The sequence below is a fragment of the Garra rufa genome, chromosome 2 (assembly GCF_049309525.1).
Source record: "Garra rufa chromosome 2, GarRuf1.0, whole genome shotgun sequence".
NCBI classification, from domain to species: Eukaryota; Metazoa; Chordata; class Actinopteri; order Cypriniformes; family Cyprinidae; genus Garra; species Garra rufa.
The window spans coordinates 33,977,784-33,997,299 of NC_133362.1; the positions used below are offsets into that span (position 1 = coordinate 33,977,784).

Below are 19,516 nucleotides of genomic sequence, written 5' to 3' on the forward strand. Positions count from 1 at the left end.
TTTTGCATGTTTGTCACACTTTAATGTTTCAGATAATCAAACAAATTTTAATATGAATCAAAGATAAAACAAGTAAACACAACATGCGGTTTTTAAATGAAGGGGTTTTTTTATGAAGAAAAAAAATCCAAACCCACATGGCCCTGTGGTTAATCACACCTGAGTTTAGTTTCTCTAGCCACACCCAGGCCTGATTACTGCCACACCTGTTCGCAATCAAGAAATCATTAAATAGGACCTGCCTGACAAAGTGAAGTAGACCAAAAGATCCTCAAAAGCTACACAACATGTTGAGATCCAAAGAAATGAGAAAGAAAGTAATTGAGATCTATCAGTCTGGAAAAGGTTATAAAGCCATTTCTAAAGCTTTGGGACTCCAGCGAACCACAATGAGAGCCATTATCATTAAATGGTGAAAACATGGAACAGTGGTGAACCTTCCCAGGAGTGGACGCCAGACCAAAATTACCTCAAGAGCGCAGTGACGACTCATCCAAGAGGTCACAAAAGACCCCACAACAGCATCTAAAGAACTGCAGGCCTCTCTTGCCTCAGTTAAGGTCAGTGTTCGTGACTCCACCATAAGAAAGAGACTGGGCAAAAATGGCCTGCATGGCAGAGTTCCAAGACGAAAACCACTGCTGAGCAAAAAGAACATAAAGGCTCGTTTCAGTTTTGGCAGAACACATCTTGATGATCCCCAAGACTTTTGGGAAAATACCCTGTGGACTGACGAGACAAAAGTTGAACTTTTTGGAAGGTGTGTGTCCCATTACATCTGGCGTAAAAGTAACACAGCATTTCAGAAAAAGAACATCATACCAACAGTAAAATATTGTGGTGGTAGTGTGATGGTCTGGGGTTGTTTTGCTGCTTCTGGACCTGGAAGACTTGCTGTGATAAATGGAACCATGAATTCTGCTGTCTACCAAAAAATTCCTGAAGGACAATGTCCGGCCATCTGTTCGTGACCTCAAGCTGAAGCGAATTTGGGTTCTGCAGCAGGACAATGATCCAAAACACACCAGTAAATCCACCTCTGAATGGCTGAAGAAAAACAAATAAAAGACTTTGGAGTGGCCTAGTCAAAGTCCTGACCTGAATCCTATTGAGATGCTGTGGCATGACCTTAAAAAGGCGGTTCATGCTCGAAAACCCTCCAGTGTGGCTGAATTACAACAATTCTGCCAAGATGAGTGGGCCAAAATTCCTGCACAGCGCTGTAACAGACTCATTGCAAGTTATCGCAAACGCTTGATTGCAGTTGTTGCTGCTAAGGGTGGCCCAAACAGTTATTAAGTTTAGGGGGCAACACAGGGCCATGTGGGTTTGGATTTTGTTTTCCCTTCATAATAAAAAACTTCATTCAAAAACTGCATGTTGTGTTTACTTGTGTTATCTTTGATTAATATTTAAATTTGTTTGATCTGAAACATTAAAATGTGACAAACATGCAAAAAAAAAATAAAAAAAATCAGAAAGGGGGGCAACACTTTTTCACACCACTGTATACTACTATCAGTATATTAGTAGTGAACTCATGTGTACTGTGCTACTAAATTGTCCCACTTTTGAGCACAAATTAAAGTATATTTTAAGTGTACTTTGGGTGTTCACATGAGTAAATTTTAGTAAGTACTTCACATCTTCCGTAAGTCTTTAGTATTGCAGCTATACTAGTTATATACTTCTTGGTGACATTTTAGTTTATAAAAGTTCTGTATATATATGTATATCTAACCCAGGTGAAAAGCAAGTGCACTTCCATAATGTACTTATAAGTGTGCTATTTTCACACACTAATTCTGTCCTTAATATACTATTTTGAGGGCTTGGGAGTACACTTGATCCTATCTTTCATACACTAGTGGGTTCAAGTGTACTACAAATGTGGTAGGTAAATACATTTTTAATATAGAGATAGTATGTTAAAAGCACATTTTAGTTAATATTCATGGTGTCCAAAAATAGCACATTTGAGTACACTTTCTTTTTAAGCCTAGTCCCAGACTAAAATGTAAGGCTGAGCTGTTTCAATTGAAAGAAACTTGACTGATCTTAAAATATATCAGTTACTTTGTTTTGTCTCAAGATGCAAGTTTTTTTCTAAGGCACGTTTATAAAAATTACTTAAATGTCCTAACTGAACTATGGCCTAATCCTGGCTTAGTCTAAACCTAAACCAGGCCTTAAATGTTTTTAAGATTATCTTAATTTTTTAGTATATTAAGTACACAATTAGTGCATGAACATAGAGCACTTTAAGTGCATTATGGAAGTGCACTTTTTCACCTGGGAAGTATAATGTTAAGTTCACTTAAAAATAAATTAGTTCAAGAAAAATTGATTTCAAGTATATACAGTTGAGGTCAAATGTTTACATCCCCCTTTCAGAATCGTCAAAATGTGAATTATTTTACCAAAATAAGAGGGATCATACAAAATGCATGTTATTGTTTATTTAGTACTGACCTGAATAAGATATTTCACATAAAATATGTTTACATATAGTCCACAAGAGAAAATGATAGTTGAATTTATAAAAATGACCCTGTTCAAAAGTTTACATCCATTCTTAATATTGTGTTCTCACCTCAGTGATCCACAGCTGCTTTTTGTTTATTGATAGTTTTTCATAAGTCCCTTGTTTGTCCTGAACAGTTAAACTGCCTGCTGTTCTTTAGAAAAATCCTTCAGGTCTCACAAATTATTTGGTTTTCCAGCAGTTTTGTGTATTTGAACCCTTTCCAACAATGACTGTATGGTTTTGAGATCCATCTTTTTAAACTGAGGACAATTGAGGGACTCATATGCAACTATTACAGAAGGTTCAAACACTCACTGATGCTCCAGAAGGAAAAACGATGCACTACGGGGCAGCCGTGGCCTAATGGTTAGAGATTCGGACTTGTAACCCAAAGGTTGCAGGTTCGAGTCTCAGGTCCGGCAGGGATTGTAGGTGGGGGGAGTGAATGTACAGCACTCTCTCCACCCTCAATACCACGACTGAGGTGAGTCCCTTGAGCAAGGCACCGATCCCCCAACTGCTCCCCGGGCGCCGCAGCAATGGCTGCCCACTGCTCCGGGTGTGTGTTCACGGTGTGTGTGTGTTCACTACTGTGTGTGTGCACTTGGATGGGTTAAATGCAGAGCACAAATTCCTTGTATGGGTCACCATACTTGGCCTCACTCACCCCCTTTCCTTTTAAGAGCCGGGGGTGAAAACTTTTGAACAGAATGGAGATTTATATATTTTTCTTATTTAGCCTAAATATCAATTCGTTTTCATTTAGTAATGCCCTTCAGAGGCTACAGAAGATCCCCATGCTCCCCAGAAGACAAAATCAGTTAAATTATTTTTATCTTCAAATTCAAAAGTTTTCACCCCCAGCTCTTAATGAATGGTTTTTCCTTCTGGAGCATCAGTGAGCGTTTGAACCTTCTTTAATAGTTGCATATGAGCCCCTTAGTGTGAAAAGATGATACAGATGAAAATGAAAATCATACAGTCATTGTTGGAAGGCTGGAAAACCAAATAATTTGTGGGAACTTAAGGATTTTTTGCAGATTCTGAAAGAGGGGTGTAAACTTTTGACCTCAACTGTAACATGTTAACTAACAGTATACCTAAGTTGACTTTTAGTGAAGTTGCTATTCTAACAAAAAATTAAAGTCTACTTTTACTCCTAAGAAGTATTCAAATATAGTATATATACACAAGTATAATATTATATAGTGCATTAAAATGAGTACTTACCACATATTTGGAAAATATACTTGAATTTTACTTACGTTCACATAATAAAATGAGCTTAAAAGGAAGTTATCCACATCAAAGCTGAGTTGTTACTATACACATGAAGATGTAAATTTATAAAATAGTATGCAAAACATTGGCTAGACTCCTAACTACATCAAATAATTCATTATGTGTGGAAAAATGATTTACTCTTATCAAAAAAGTGATGTAAGTATATCTTGATTAAAAGATTATAAGTGAATTTCAGAACCGCATACTAGCATACTACTAATACCGAATCTTAATATCGCAAACGTGTTTCCAAATTCAGAATTTTCTGTATATTTGTCAGTATAAGCCAAGTATGCTTGAGTATAAATTTTGAATTCAAAGTATGTGTATATATAGCACTGGAATAAACTACTTTTTTGAAAGGTGTTCATACAATATTCACTATATTTGGTGACTATGTAGAGACAATCCTGACAAGTTATACAGGGACGTTTGATTCTTTTGTTTTGCAGATACAAGCAATGGAAATTTAGGGCATTGATCTGTGTAATATAAACTCAACAAAACATCAGCATTAGGGTCAACTGAGGATACAAACCACAGTTCGTCAAATTCTGCCTATAGAGGGCACTAGAACCTGTTTGTTGATGTTGAAACACACTATTCTTGTTGTACGGGTGGAGCACATGCTCCTGACAAACTCCAAATCTGATTTCAAATCATAATTAACTGTCCTATATAGATATAGTCTGTAATCGATATATACAACCAATGTAGTACAAGTGCAACTATATGGGTGAATTCAAAATCTTTTCTGATTAGTAAATTCTCCAAAAATCCAGGTCACTTAATTTTTCTGCCAGGAAAATCACTGTTTATGATATCATAGTTAGGGAATTGTTATTCCTGAACACATTTGTCAGATATAAGCCAAATACATATTTGAGCGTGGTCCAAACTGACTAACATTAAAGGCATTTTCAAAAATCTCTTCCAAATATCTGATGTTCTTGAAAATACACAATATAAAAAATATGTGGGATGGAAATACTGTTGAAATGCAGGATAATAAATGCTTATATGCTCAATAACTTCTCTTTGTTACTATGTCCTGTGTAGAATGTATTTGGGCTGTGAGAATGGAAACGGAAATAGGGAAGAGCCTAACACGTCACGGGTACTGTACAACTACTGTGCATTTTATTTTCTAAAAGAAAAAATCTCAAAAGCTGGTGTTTTCTTTCCTTGACAGATCATTTCAAGTCACAAAATGAATAAGTCTTCAAGTCATAATATGTTCTTGTTTGTTTTGAAGGTAAGAGGTTTCAAATTCCACATTATACCACAACAGTGCCTGTAATGGCTTACATTCATACTTAAAGCTGAAGTGTGTCATTTATTTTCAATGTTAAAATTCAGATACAAATAGTAAAGAACTCACCAAAAATAACATCTGCATCTCTGAGCTGCAATCAAAACATGCTTGTTGATTAACGTTGGATTATCGATTTGGTTGCCTGAAAATCAGAAATCACACACTTCAGCTTTCATTCAACATATACAGAATTGTCAAACTGATAATATACATGAAGATGTTTTAAGGGAACCGCTTCTCCATTTTACATACAACCAAACGTCAATTAAAATTTTGGAGAATTTAACTGGAAGACAAATGCAAGAATCATTGTAGCTTGCGTCCATGGGCAGAGAGACCTGAGAAAAGAGGGAAAATACAACAAAAAAGCAGGGAAATCATGCAAGAATGCCTAATGTAAATATATGATCTTAAAAAGGAATGTAACAAAGGTTTTTTACTAGAATGTTGCAATGACAGCCATGTTTAATCATCTCAACTCAAACAAAACCACATGTTAAATCTAACAGCAACCTATAATTCACATGAAACCAGAAAACATTAGCTTAGAAAATGCATAAAATCAGTGAGCATTGAATCGAATTGCATTGGTAATTCCCTTAGGCTATTTGATGTTCATAGTACTGGCATTTCAATGTCAGTCAGTTACCATCAGGGGACTGTGAGGTCATAGTATTATTTGTGCCACATAAAGTCAAGAGGAAAAACACTCAATAACATAGCATGGTCTAACGATATTCAAGCTGGGTAAAACATTGAGCACCGGCCAAACTGAAAGATCCAGAACTAGTGCAGCACCTACATGTGATTTGTCAATGCCAGGGGACTCTGGTACTATGAATAAGCACCGCTGATGAGCACTTTCCCTGAGCTATATACAAACTCAGGGTTATACATGATGGTTTTACACAAAAACAACAGTTTCATTGTTCAGCAAAAACAGATTGAAATGAAGAGACAGTAGCGTGAACGTACCCATGCCACTCTGTGACTTCAAGTTCCCCAAAACATAGGCTCACATTGGGTTACCGTTGAGCTTTTCTGTCCACTAGTTTCAGAGACAATGTGTCTGATTTCTCACAACCTACATGACAAGATGTTGTTGTACAGCATTTTGGGTGTACAATGGTTTTGAACACTCTTTAGCACCATAAAGATGAAATTAAAAAGACATTTCTTAGCCATATGTTCACTTTAAACCCTCATGTAAGAGAAATGTAAACCTTGCGTTTGAGCCAATGTCTTGACTAGGCCTCTGGATACATATGCAATTACGTTGATCTTTCATTCGACGCATCTAAATAAAACCGAACAAACTTGTGTATAAAAATGCACAGACATTGATCCGCCTCAGCCCTCGCACCAAAAAGTGATCGATTTCAAATAAAAATGCACTATGTAGCAATACAAATATATGAAATGACATCTCAAGAGGTGTCATGGGATCTCTTTAAAAGCACCAGTGAAAAACATACAGTAAATTCGTTTTGAACTTAACACGCTTGAATTGTAGAAAATGATTACGCTGTTTTCAAGTCATGTTTCAACCTCTTTGGGAGTTAAAAACAAAAAAAAGAAAAGAAAATGGGGATCAAATAATATAAACTTTTACATAAGTGCCAGAAATGAACTAGATTTGGACATGTTGTCAAAATGCAGCATTAAAACCTTCCATGATTATTGCTTAAATATGCAAAGTTTCATAATCATGAATGAGTCGACTCCAAACACGTGACTATAGATACTGATGAATAAACCAAACGTGTATATTGGAAACTTCAACGGTCAAGTTGGTCTGAAGATACAAAGTGCCTTTTTAAGGATGCCACGTACTATGTCCAGTGTTGGGGAGTAACTAGTTACATGTAACAGCGTTACGTAATTTAATTACAAAATAAATGTAACTTTAAAAAAGTGCAATGAAATTACAGTTACTGGAAATGTTAACGATTACAAAGGGGGTGAATACTTTCGCACACATATAGATTTGATCGATTTCTTTGCAAAATCGCATTGACTGCTCTAAAATATATGACACCAATGTTTCAGGAGTTTCAAACAGAATATTCGATTCGATAACTGTTTTATTTTCTATTTGGGTTTATGTATATGCTTTTTTATATGCCAGTGTTTCTTGTCATAGCTATGCAATGATTTGATTTCAAAAACAGTATCATAGCTATTAAAGTATTTTTTTTTTGTTATGATTTTAAATCTCCAATTAACTTTAGAACAATCTCAAAGTAAAAACATCCTAAAGTCTGATTTTGTGGTGGTGGCTGTGCTTTAAAATCGCTAAAATGTCGCTACTATAAGGTTAACCTTGCCTGCTTTAAATGTTTCAAAATGATTAACAGTTTAGAAAAAATGTAGAAATTTAAATTTAGAAAAATACTCAAAAAGTAGTCAGTCAATCAGTTACATTACTTTAAATAACTGAAATAGTTACACTACTAATTACATTTTAAACAGGGTAATCTGTAATCTATTACATTTCCAAAGTTACTTTTAAAAGTAATGCATTACTTAGTCACTTTTTATGGAAAGTAATGCATTACGTTTCTTTTGCGTATCACCTGGGCTATCCTCGCTTATGTTTTTTATTAACAAAACCCCCAAATATTATACTTTAGACAACTGTAATGGCTTTTTCACACCAAGGGCCAGTTTTACAAACAGCTTGCGCCAGTGCAAACTATGTTTTAGCGTTAAAATATTGCTGTCAGGATTTACTCCACTTCACGCAGTGAAGAATTAGCGTTGTTTTACAGTAATTTTTACACGGACATTAAAAATATCTGGCAGCAACACCGTTAAACCCTCTGTGGTCAAAGATCACACAAGTGCAGTCTGTCTCATTTTTTCTTGATGACCGCGAAAATAACTAAAAATTCGACTAATTTTTGATGGTACAGATAATAAAGTATCGTTTGAAACTGCAAAGGGTCTACATTTTTTTGTATATAGTTATAAAAACAGCAAAACAATGTGCTTTTGTAAAATAAAAATTCACGTGAGACGCACAGAAACCTCCGTAAACAGACATGAACATTCATCAAGTTTATCTCGACTACTTTTTGTTTCTAGAAGAAGACACGCTGAGAGGAATAAACCAGATTTTACCTCAGAAGAAAAACGCAATTCCCTTTAGTGAGCTCAATTATAGTAACGCCGCATTTTATTGTCAGTAACGGCGTTGTAACAGGGGAAAAAGTTATTTGTTTGATTACTCGTTACTGAAAAAAGTAATGCCTTTAAAAACGCCATTATTCCCACCACTGGTCATTATGGAAATGATCTGGCTGCATCTGTGTCTAAAGTGCGCATTGTTAGTAAAATCACACACAGAATTTTCTCCTCCCTTCTGCGTTTTTATGGAATTGCGCTCTAATGCTAAACTGCCCTGCTTAGTAAAACTGGCCCCGAAAGTGAAATTAATAAGCCTTGGCACTTCACTCCCAGTTTCTCTTAACACAGGGACAGGAGTAATTGAGAAATAAGTGGGTAAACAAAGTACCTTATGTAAGAGATATTTTGTCAATTTTAAAACTTTACTTGAAAAAAGTAATCTGATTACGTAACTCGTAATGCGTTACCCCCAACACTCTCACAATGCCGAAACAATGTACCTTCACACCAATACGAATAACCAAAAAACTGATGTAAAGTTCCTGTAACGACCCATGTGTGGTTCATATTGGTCATTTAACCCTACTGCTACAATGGCACCATAAAATAGCAACTACCAAGTGTCGGACAAGACAGCACCGAAGGCTGAGACGAGAATATAGAATTCACATTTGACAATGTCAATTCGGAGTGTTTACTACACACGTCATTTAAAGGATGACATACTCCTATTGCAGTAAACAGGCTTGGACCAGAAATTAAATTACAAAATAGTCTTGAAAATGATCAGAATAAATAATCACATCTTCTATGCACTAATTTCATCTATATGTATAAAACCAGTTTTATAACATCTGTTCTGAGCACCATCTCTTTACAATAAAAAAAACACAGACACACACCAAAACTCACAGTTAAAAACCCACAAACGGTAGTCTATTTCTTCGTAAAAGCTGAGATGAAGAGCACAACTGAAGAAGGGCACACGTAAAAACGGGCATGAAAGGATGAGAACTAGCTGAGGTAAGGCATTAGCTAGACAAGCACAGAGAATTTCACGTCCAACGGTTGTAAGGCCCAGTGACGTGCGTGAGGGCGTAGGGCGCTGACATGACGAGGCCATCGTGCGTGACTGTTTGCGATTGACGGGTAGGGACCTGATACTTGCATCTCTCTTCTGGATAAGTCTCGTTTTCGCTCTCCGTATCCGAATCCATCGGCTTTGACCTATCGTTGAGTCCCAGACGCTCGGCTTCCTCTTTCTCCCTGGCCTTCTCTGCCATTTTAGCCTCCCACTGTTGCAGGCCGTGGCCCTGGGCGTTCAGGCTCTTGTGCTGGTAGAAGACCAGGGAGATGCGGGTGGGATGCGTGCGGTTGGGCCGCAGGATGGGAGTGGTTGCATGCAGTTCCCGACGAGCGCATTCGATCAGGATGGAGCCGTGGGAAGGAGCCACCGCGACCCCGCCGATATCGCTGTCAAGGAAATTGTGCTCGCTGTCTGACCACACTTCCTCCGCTTTACACACCTCTGGGGTCAGGGGTTGTGGGTTGCGGTGGTCCTCTGGGTTCAAGCGGCAGTGGAGACCCTCGGCCATAGGCGGGGAAAACGGGGTGGAAGCTGCGCCGCCCTGGAAGCACCGCATCTCCTCAGGCTCGGATTTGAACGTGGGAGAGTATTTTGAATCGTTCGGATACGAGTTTCTAAACGGTACAGGCGTCTGCCTGATGTTCTCGAGTCCGTGTCTAAGAGAAGGAGAACCATTGCTGTGGCCGGTTCCTCTTGAGGGATCATGCGGTTGAGGGAACTCTGGGTGTGGAGGCATGCCAAAGCCGGAGGCCACTGGAGGTGTGCGGCATGTGTTGGTCTGGTTGTACGGGACAGTAGAGCGGAGGTCTGAGAATTGGTCTCCAATGCCTGGAACTCCAGACAATCGCATTGTGGAACTTAAATTACGAGTATCTTTTTCCGAACATGGTGAGTTGTTTTTGAAACCTGTGGACAGAACAAAAATGATAAGAATAATTTAATATAGATTAGAGACAAGATGGCCCGTGTACGTTAGGGGTGCAACAGTTCTCTGTAAAAATCGGAACCGTCCCGTTCTCCTCCCACAGTTTGGTACGTACCAGGACCGCGGTTCAACTTGAAACTGACAACGCATCTGTAATATGTTTTAAATAACAACAAGTAAAACAAACAATGCATGTTTCTGTTGATGGATGTGCATTCTGGCTTCCCAATACTTACAACAACAGCAATTCAATAAAAAACGTGGACAAACCATTCTTGTTCAATGCGAGTGCCGCATGCTGGAATATGAGCAGTCATTATTCCGTCGTCTCCCGGGTGCTGATAGCGCTCGTGTACAGGTGAGACCTGAACAGCACACATTGCTATCTGGATTTAAACTAAACTCATTTAAGCGTTGCCATTTTCAACATTTAAGAGCTATAAGACGCAAACCCGCGAGCGGAGTGACAAGTGAGAAGATCTGTGTGTGCGCTCATCCGAAGAGCGCAAACCCGCGCCTCAGAACGCGCGCAAATATTACTCCCGCAGAAATATATGTTATTTCGTCCTGCTCTCGCCCGCGACATTTGTTTTGCCCCACTCCCGCCCGCAAAAACCTGCATAAAAGTAACCTATACCCCCGCAGGAAAACAGGTCTCTACTTCATCTCTTGGCTGCATGAAACAAACCCTCGCGCTAATGTAAAGGCACGCATAAGTCCGCTATTGATTCACAAACTATTCATGCTTTCGGGGCTCTGATCCATAGTATTTTTGTGTGAAATTTTAAAGTATTTTCATAGTTGTCAAAATGAATGTCCTGTGAGTGTTTTATAATGAATGCTCACCCATAAAGGTGAATCTTGTAAGGGTCAGTGGTGTTTATGCGCATATGAGCACCAGCATCAACAGATTTATAATGTATTTGCTGTATTTTTCATTTGTATGTTTATTTTATAATGGATACAAACAGAAGATATTCCGTCAGTCCAGTTCAAAAAGACAAGTTTAGTGAGTGGTCTTTTGGCATTTCCCTGTTGTTCTGTTTGGCAGGTTCACTTACTTAAAAAATACTCTGAAGTTGTAAAGAATCTCTGAATTAAAGAATTCAGGAGATTTAAATCTGTATATATGTTAAAAACTTAGAAGTGAGCAGAGGGTTTTCTTTTAATTCAAAAGTATAGTTTTAATTTAAAGTTTGTTTGTTTGTTTGTTTGAGGTTTTTTATAACATGCATTAGAAGAATAAAAAGGCAAAACAAATGTTTTGGTTAATAAAAAAGGTTTAAAAATAAACACCTTTAGAGGAAATGTCAGGCATAGGGGGGCCTTTTAAAAAAGGAGGTAGGCCCCAGCACAGTTTCTGTACCTAAAAACTAATGTTAGACCTACCTAAAAAAACGAAAAATCAGTTTATTTTATTGTATCTTTATTCTATTGTATTTATTTGTGCTGTTGCTTCTAGTTATATAGATCATTCGTATTTCTTTACTTTTAAAATTTTTTCCCTAAACATAGCACATGTACCGAAACGTACCGAAACCGTGACTCTAAAACCGTGATACAAACCGAACCGTGAGTAAGTTGAACCGTTGCACCCCTAGTGTACGTTGAAACATGAGGAAAACGGCACCTTTGAGAAAACGAAAAAAGAATTGGCCTTGATTTTTTGTTTTTACGTTCAGGTATAGAAAATGGGTAAACAGCTTAAATATTCGATTTTAAATCAAATGGTGCCATCCTCAGGTCTTCTTCAGTCACGTGCACCAGAATAATAGTCTTCCGCTTCTATAGTTAAAGCTTTTATTGCGACTACATTTCATCAACATGTTCTCATTCCCAACTCATCACATATTGACACTTGGTCAGGACCCTCAGGACTTTTTGATGCACAGGGTACCCCCTTAGTGCCATTTTTCAACATGCAGGCTCCTCCATTGCTTTAAATAAGAAACCCTTGGTGTCAATATGCAGATGCAAAAGGCATTTGAAATTTTATCGCCATGATCAAATTATACATTGGGTAATTTTGCCATTATTGCATATATTTTGGGATGTATTTTTACAATTAAACAGTCACAACAGGTTCATTTACATTACACTATTTACACTAGGGCTGCTCCTTAGTAGTCAACTAACCACTAGTGGATGAGAAGAGGCTTGGTCGACCAAACTTCTAGAAAAAAAATCCTCAGGAAGTGGCAAAGTCACACAGTCCGTGAGACAGATCGTTAACGACTCGTCTATGTGGTAATATAGTACATCGGGCAGGACTTCCAAACACTCAACTATCATTCATTGACCTCATATTTTTTTCATCTGAAAAATGTAAGTAGCAACTTTACATGTCTGCTCAATCTAATGTTAATCTAGAAAAACGTGTGCTATTCATGTGCCTATGCAGAGTGTGGCAGCTGCATGGAAGATGAAGGCGCCGGTGAGATCATTTGCTCTTAAAATATGTCATTTCTGGTCATACAGATAAAAGTAATACATATTTTGAATCTTTAAAGAATGTGTTTATTTGTGTGCACTCAGAATAACAACGAAGTATTGCGCTTTTGTAAAATAATTAAAGAAAAGAGGATGCGCTTTCTGCCGTCTCGGTCTTTGTGAACTTCAGCGGGAAACTTCGAAACTCCACCTTACAGGCATGAAAAATATATCTATAGACAGTGAAATGTCTACTTTTAAATGAACCAACTCAAATAGAAAACAAATATTCTCAGATTATGTAATCCGTATGAAACATGCATACAGGCGCATCACTACTGTGGAGATGACGAGACGATCTCTAAAGCCGAAAACAAAAAAGTTTAGCAATAAATTATTAAAATGTTAATGCAGTCTCCATGCCGTTTTCCCTGACACATTAATAATTGTTATATCTGCTGGTGCACTGTGGCAAGCTTTTTTTGGCTCAGCCAACAAGACGGGCTATTTGCACTTACTGTGAATAGACACTTTGATTAAAAAAACTGGATTGTCCTGGCTTACACTTTGAGACAACCTGCTTTACAGGTCACCTTAACGGTATGGTAATACAACAAAGATGTACTAAAAATGAAAAAGCATTTGCATTTTAGAAAGGTTTTGTGGCCAGTAACACAGCTCAGACACACTATGTGTCTGCACACACAGGCATTCCTATGGACTGTGACATCTATGTGTGTGACATCTTCTTCTTTTTTTTTTTTTTACAAATTCACATTTTTTTTGTTTACACGGAGACGATAACTGTATCGTTTCTAGTAACCTGCACTTTAAAACCTGTTTTCAAAAGTTTGCATTTTCAGACTGCCATAAAGTATTGTTGTGTAAATGAACGGCCAAACTGTAAGTAAGTTTTCTGTTTTTAGTTGGAAATGGTGTTGTGTTAATGTCCTCTAAACCAGGGGTTTTCATACTGTTTTTGGAGCCTCCCCAGCACTACACATTTTGAACGGTAGGCACACATGAAGAGACTCCACGGGCGGCTGGAAAAACCCTGCCTTAAACCAACTTGTATGCATCAATAACACAGCATGCTTCTTAAAATGGAAGGCTGAACTGGATATACCTTTAAGAGGCTCATTCTTCACTTTCACAGGCGTGCCCTGTTTCTCAGCATTGGCTCTTTTAGCCTCCATCCTCCTCTTGTGTGCTGATTTGACGGGCTCGGCCAACATCCTCACTTCTCTTGGGAAAGCAGAGAGCACCTGCAGTGCCCCAGACTTTATTTTGGACCACTGGCCCTCAACATGGCCAAACTCATCCGTGTCAGAGATCTTGTAGAGCGGCAGGACGTGCAGCTGCTCGTCCTCTGGAATGTTCCGCACTGCACGGTTATCCTCCTTGGTTAAAGTGCATACCTGCGGGTTCACATGAGGCAAGTGCTCATTTATCTCAAAGGTGTCAGAAAATGGAAAAAGTAAGTATTAGAAGGACATTGACATTGATATGGGAAGAGAGACTCACCACAGTGCTTCCATTGGTCATATTATGTGTGTCTCGGTGGGCATGAGCGCAGAAGTCCACACATGCAGTCACACCAGAGAACGGACGACCTTCGGTCCTGCCCAGCCGACAGTCCTGCCCCTGCTGCTCCTGCTCCACCTGAGGGGTTGCAGATCATTATAATACTTTCCTTACAAGTGTAAACAGGGCTTAGTTTGCTTTATCTCAGATGCTATAGAAATATCAACATGATCATATAATGATTCTGCTTAAAGGGATAGTTTACTCAAAAATGAACATTCTGTCATTAATTACACACCTTCATGTCGTTCCAAACCTGTAAATCTTTGTTTATCTTCGGAACACAAATTGAGATATTTTTGATGAAATTTGAGAGCTGTCTGACCCTGCATAGACAGCAACACAACTGACACATTCAAGGCCGGAAAGGTAGTAAGGACAATGTTAAACTTCTTTATGAACGAGTCCTTGAATCATTTGTTCAACTTAATTTTTTTAACAATTCGTTAAATATTGACTATATTTTATAAATAGACTGCAGCAATTTTAGTATAAACTGGTAATTACATGTTATTTTGTTTAAATGTTTTGTTTTTCAGAATCATGGTAGGAGAATAGTGATATCTATTTTAAAAAATAAAATTGTTATTCTCCATTTATCCAAAGTTGCGCAGCTCTAGATGGCATCCAGAACATATACATTTATTTTGTGCCAAGTATTCTACAGATACATTTACATATTTATGTGCTTAAAAAAGTTGGTATACTAAACTGGTATCTAAAGTGTGCTAAATCAAAACAACTCATTTTATGCTTAATGTACTTTCATTTAATTGAATTGAATTTAAGTAAGTCAAGTCAAATTAAAGTTATAGCTACTGTATTAAAATCGTGTTAAAATCGAAAAATTGCAAGTATACTGCAGGCACGCTTTAATCTTGCATTTAAAGACCAATATTATACAGGGATCATACAATCTTTATTAATAGTGATATTAAAACACATATTAGACATAATATTAAGAAATGTGCATTGTGCAATAACAAAATACTCCACATGAAGCTAAATAATAAGTTTATGTCAGTAAGTGATATGTCGATAAATATGTTAATGGATTCGAATCCTACTTAGTAAGAAATTAATGTATTATATATACAGTATATAATTACATATATAAAAATATATTTATAAATATATATATATATATATATATATATATATATATATATATTTTTTTTTTTTTTTTTTTTTTTTTTTTAAATGGGGCTAAGCCCCTTATCTCTCCCAACCCTAGCAACACCCCAAGAAATGGTTGAATGGTTAAATTTTTGTTTTCTTTGTGTACAAAAAGTATTCTCGTAGCTTCATAACATTACGGTTGAACCACTGATGTCACATGGACTATTTCTATAATTTCTTTACTACCTTTCTGGGCCTGGGAACATTTCATTTGTGTTGCTGTCTGTGCAGGGTCAGGAAGCTCTCATATTTCATCAAAAATATCTTAATTTGTATTCTGAAGATGAACAAAGGTCTTACACATTTGGAATATAAGAGATTGTGACATTTTGATTTTGTAATCCTTACCTGGTTATGAAAGGCCTCAGGAGCAAGTTTCTTGTACACGGGGGCCAAATCTGATGCTAGATTCTGCAAGTTTTTTTCCAACTTCTCCTCCTAAATACAAAATCAAACATTATTGGTGTTTGAAGGATGAATTAAAATGACCACAAAGCATAAACCATAAACCTTTGAAAAATTGGGGGTTGGTCCAGTGAGGGAAAAAAAATTGATGCCCTGCTTATTTTGTCCGTTTTCCACTGACAAAGAAATGTTCAGTCTATAATTTTAATTGTAGTTTTATTTTAACAGTGAGAGACAAAATAACAAAACAAACAAACAAACAAAAAAACAAACAAACAGAAAAAACATTTTTAAAAAGTTATAAATTGATTTGCATTTTAATGAGTGAAATAAGTTTTTGATCCTCTATCAATCAGCAAGATTTCTGGCTCCCAGGTGTCTTTTAGACAGGTAACAAGCTGAGATTAGGAGCACTCTCTTAAAGGGAGTGCTCCTAATCTCAGTTTGTTACCTGTATAAAGACACCTGTCCACAGAAGCAATCAATCAGTCAGATTCCAAACTCTCCACCATGGCCAAGACCAAAGAGCTGTCCAAGGATGTCAGGGACAAGATTGTAGACCCACACAAGGCTGGAATGGGCTACAAGACCATCGCCAAGCAGCTTGGTGAGAAGGTGACAACAGTTGGTGCGATTATTCGCAAATGGAAGAAACACAAAATAACTGTTAATCTCCCTCGGTCTGGGGCTCCATGCAAGATCCTACCTCGTGGAGTATCAATAATCATGAGAACGGTGAGGAATCAGCCCAGAACTACATGGGAGGATCTTGTCAATGATCTCAAGGCAGCTGGGACCATAGTCACCAAGAAAACAATTGGCAACACACTACAACGTGAAGGACTGAAATCCTGCAGTGCCAGCAAGGCTCAAAAAAGCACAAGTACAGGCCCGTCTGAAGTTAGCCAATAAACATCTGAATGATTCAGAGGAGAACTGGGTGAAAGTGTTGTGGTCAGATGAGACCAAAATTAAGCTCTCCGGCAATAACTCAACTCGCCGTGTTTGGAAGAGGAACGCTGCCTATGACCCCAAGAACATCATCCCCACCATCAAACATGGAGGTGGAAACATTATGCTTTGGGGGTGTTTTTCTGCTAAGGGGACAGGACAACTTTACTGCATCAAAGGGACGATGGACCAGGCCATGTACCGTCAAATCTTGGGTGAGAACCTCCTTCCCTCAGCCAGGGCATTAAAAATGGGTCATGGCTGGGTATTCCAGCATGACAATGACCCAAAACACATGGAAAAGGCAACAAATGAGTGGCTGAAGAAGAAGCATATTAAGGTCCGAAAGTGGCCAATCTCCAGACCTTAATTCCATAGAAAATCTGTGGAGGTTTGAGTTTCCAAACTTCAGCCTCGAAACCTTAATGACTTGGAGAGGATCTGCAAAGATAAGTGGGACAAAATCCCTCCTGAGATGTGTGCAAACCTGGTGGCCAACTACTAGAAACATCTAACCTCTGTAATTGCCAACAAGGGTTTTGCCACCAAGTACTAAGTCATGTTCTGCGAGGGGGTCAAATAATTATTTCACTCATTAAAATGCATATCAATTTACAACTTTTTTGAAATGCATTTTTCTGTATTTTTTGTTGTTATTCTGCCTGACACTGTTATAATAAACCTACCATTAAAATTATAGACATAATTTCTTTGTCAGTGGGCAAACGTACAAAATCACTGTATGATTTTTTTATTTTTTGAAAAACATCCCTTATTGCTCAGCAAGGGTTTAGTTGATTCAAAAATACAGTAAACACAGTAATAGTATGAAATGTTATTACAATTTAAAGTAACTGTTTTGTATTTTAATACATGTTAAAATGTAATTTATTCTTATGACAGAAAAGCTGAATTTTCAGTCTTCAGTGACACATGATCCTTCAGAAATCATACTAATATGCTGATTTGGTTCTCATGAAACATTTCGTATTACTATCAATCTATAAAACAGTTATGCTGCTTAATATTTGTGTAGAAACCATTTTTTTCCAGGATTATTTGTTTGATAGAAAGTTCAGAAAGCTTGGTTGTAGAAAATGCAGCACAGTACTACAATCTGCCGTACTTTACATTACAGTCTTCCATCATTGCAAATCAGACACTTGAATTATCTGAAAGTGTATAATCTACTTAATAAGAAGGCGTGTTTGCACTGAACTGAATGATAATGACTCAACACTCAGTGGCACTATTAGTCATGTCTTTTATGGATTTGCACTTTGAATTAGGTCCATCATGTGAGTGATTTTCTATTATCTATTTAATTAAGTGTCACTAGAGTTCAACAGGTTAAACTGGTTCAAGGTCTGCTCATACAGGATGCTCTCATCTGAGTTGCACATCTCATTTAAAGCCACTATGGCTTGTTGGCAGGATTTAGAAAACCAGCATGATTATCCATAACATGGCATTTGCTTACACATTTCTAGTGGACTGAGAATGTATCTCCTATATGAACCCATCTAACGCTCACCTCCTCAGGATAGTCTCCCTGCAGTCTGAACTTCCGGGGCGTTTTGCTGCGTGCAAACTTGCAGCCATTGAAGTACATACTCCAGGAGCAACCAAACGAGAAAGAGGCACCGCAGGTCTCTGGATCCAGGCCCTGACACGCGCATGTACGACTAACAAGAGAGAGAAAGAAGATAAAGTAAGTTAGAGTGCAATAATACGCTACAGAATAATACAATATGCTAAAAAACATTACTGTACAGAACATTACACATTTTCTCTATGGTGTAGATGTAACATGGTAATTTGGTGCAATTAATTGTGGAAAAAATATGTTAAAATGAAAATGTAGTAGTAATATCACACGATCAAATATCTGCATGACTGCAAATGTGACGTTGATTTACACAATATACAAGAAGTTAAAATTGTGTTCAATTTTAGACACAATATTGTCAATACTGTCAATATTGTCTGTTTACTCGCTTTGTTATTTGAATCAATTGGTTGAATGAATGACTGAATGCCTCACTCATTATGACTTCTACTTTCATTTTGAGAGTATATTTCATTTGCTTTGTTTATTTTAATACAAATTCAATAAATACATTTTGAGAACTCACAAATACTTATTAAAACTCTTTAAAAACAAGCAAAAATACTATCATTACTTATGCAATGTTGAATCAAAACTACTTTCTAGTAGCTTTCTAAAAAGCTCTGTTTTGTAATGTCTTTTCAGTGACTTTAATGATCAAAGCCAATATTTAAGCCCTATTTTTTACAACTTACAACCAAGGTCTGAAATTAAAGTCCATTACAGGGAAATATTTGTCCCCTGGAAGTGATTTCCTAGGGCATTTTCTTACCTTTGTAAGGGCAATTATTATAATGACCTTATTTTAACATATCCCTTGCCTTTTTATGTGAAATATTTAAATTAATTAATAATTATTAATTTAATCATTTAATTAATTAAATCAAAACATCAACAATAAATTACTTTATATGGAAGCCGTTTCCGACATTGAATAATAAATAAAAATGGTAATTGTGACTTTTTATCCCACAAATTCATTTTTTTTTCTCGCAATTGCAAGTTTACATCACAATTTCAGAATTGTGTGATACAAACTCGCAATTTTGACTTATTTTCTCAGAACTGAGATATAAATTCACAATCGCGAA

The 19,516-nt window shown here is 37.2% G+C and overlaps 1 protein-coding gene across 1 annotated transcript in view; it reads right to left on the reverse strand.

The window, feature by feature from the left end:
* Positions 1-4,929: 4,929 nt before the first annotated feature.
* The window catches only part of tet1 (tet methylcytosine dioxygenase 1), a 70,323-nt gene continuing 55,736 nt past the window's right edge, over positions 4,930-19,516 (reverse strand). Inside the window, 5 exon segments of the mRNA XM_073834646.1 lie at positions 4,930-10,248; positions 13,824-14,115; positions 14,222-14,359; positions 15,809-15,898; positions 18,351-18,501. Coding sequence (XP_073690747.1) covers positions 9,311-10,248; positions 13,824-14,115; positions 14,222-14,359; positions 15,809-15,898; positions 18,351-18,501 — 1,609 coding nt within the window. The 3' untranslated portion in view covers positions 4,930-9,310.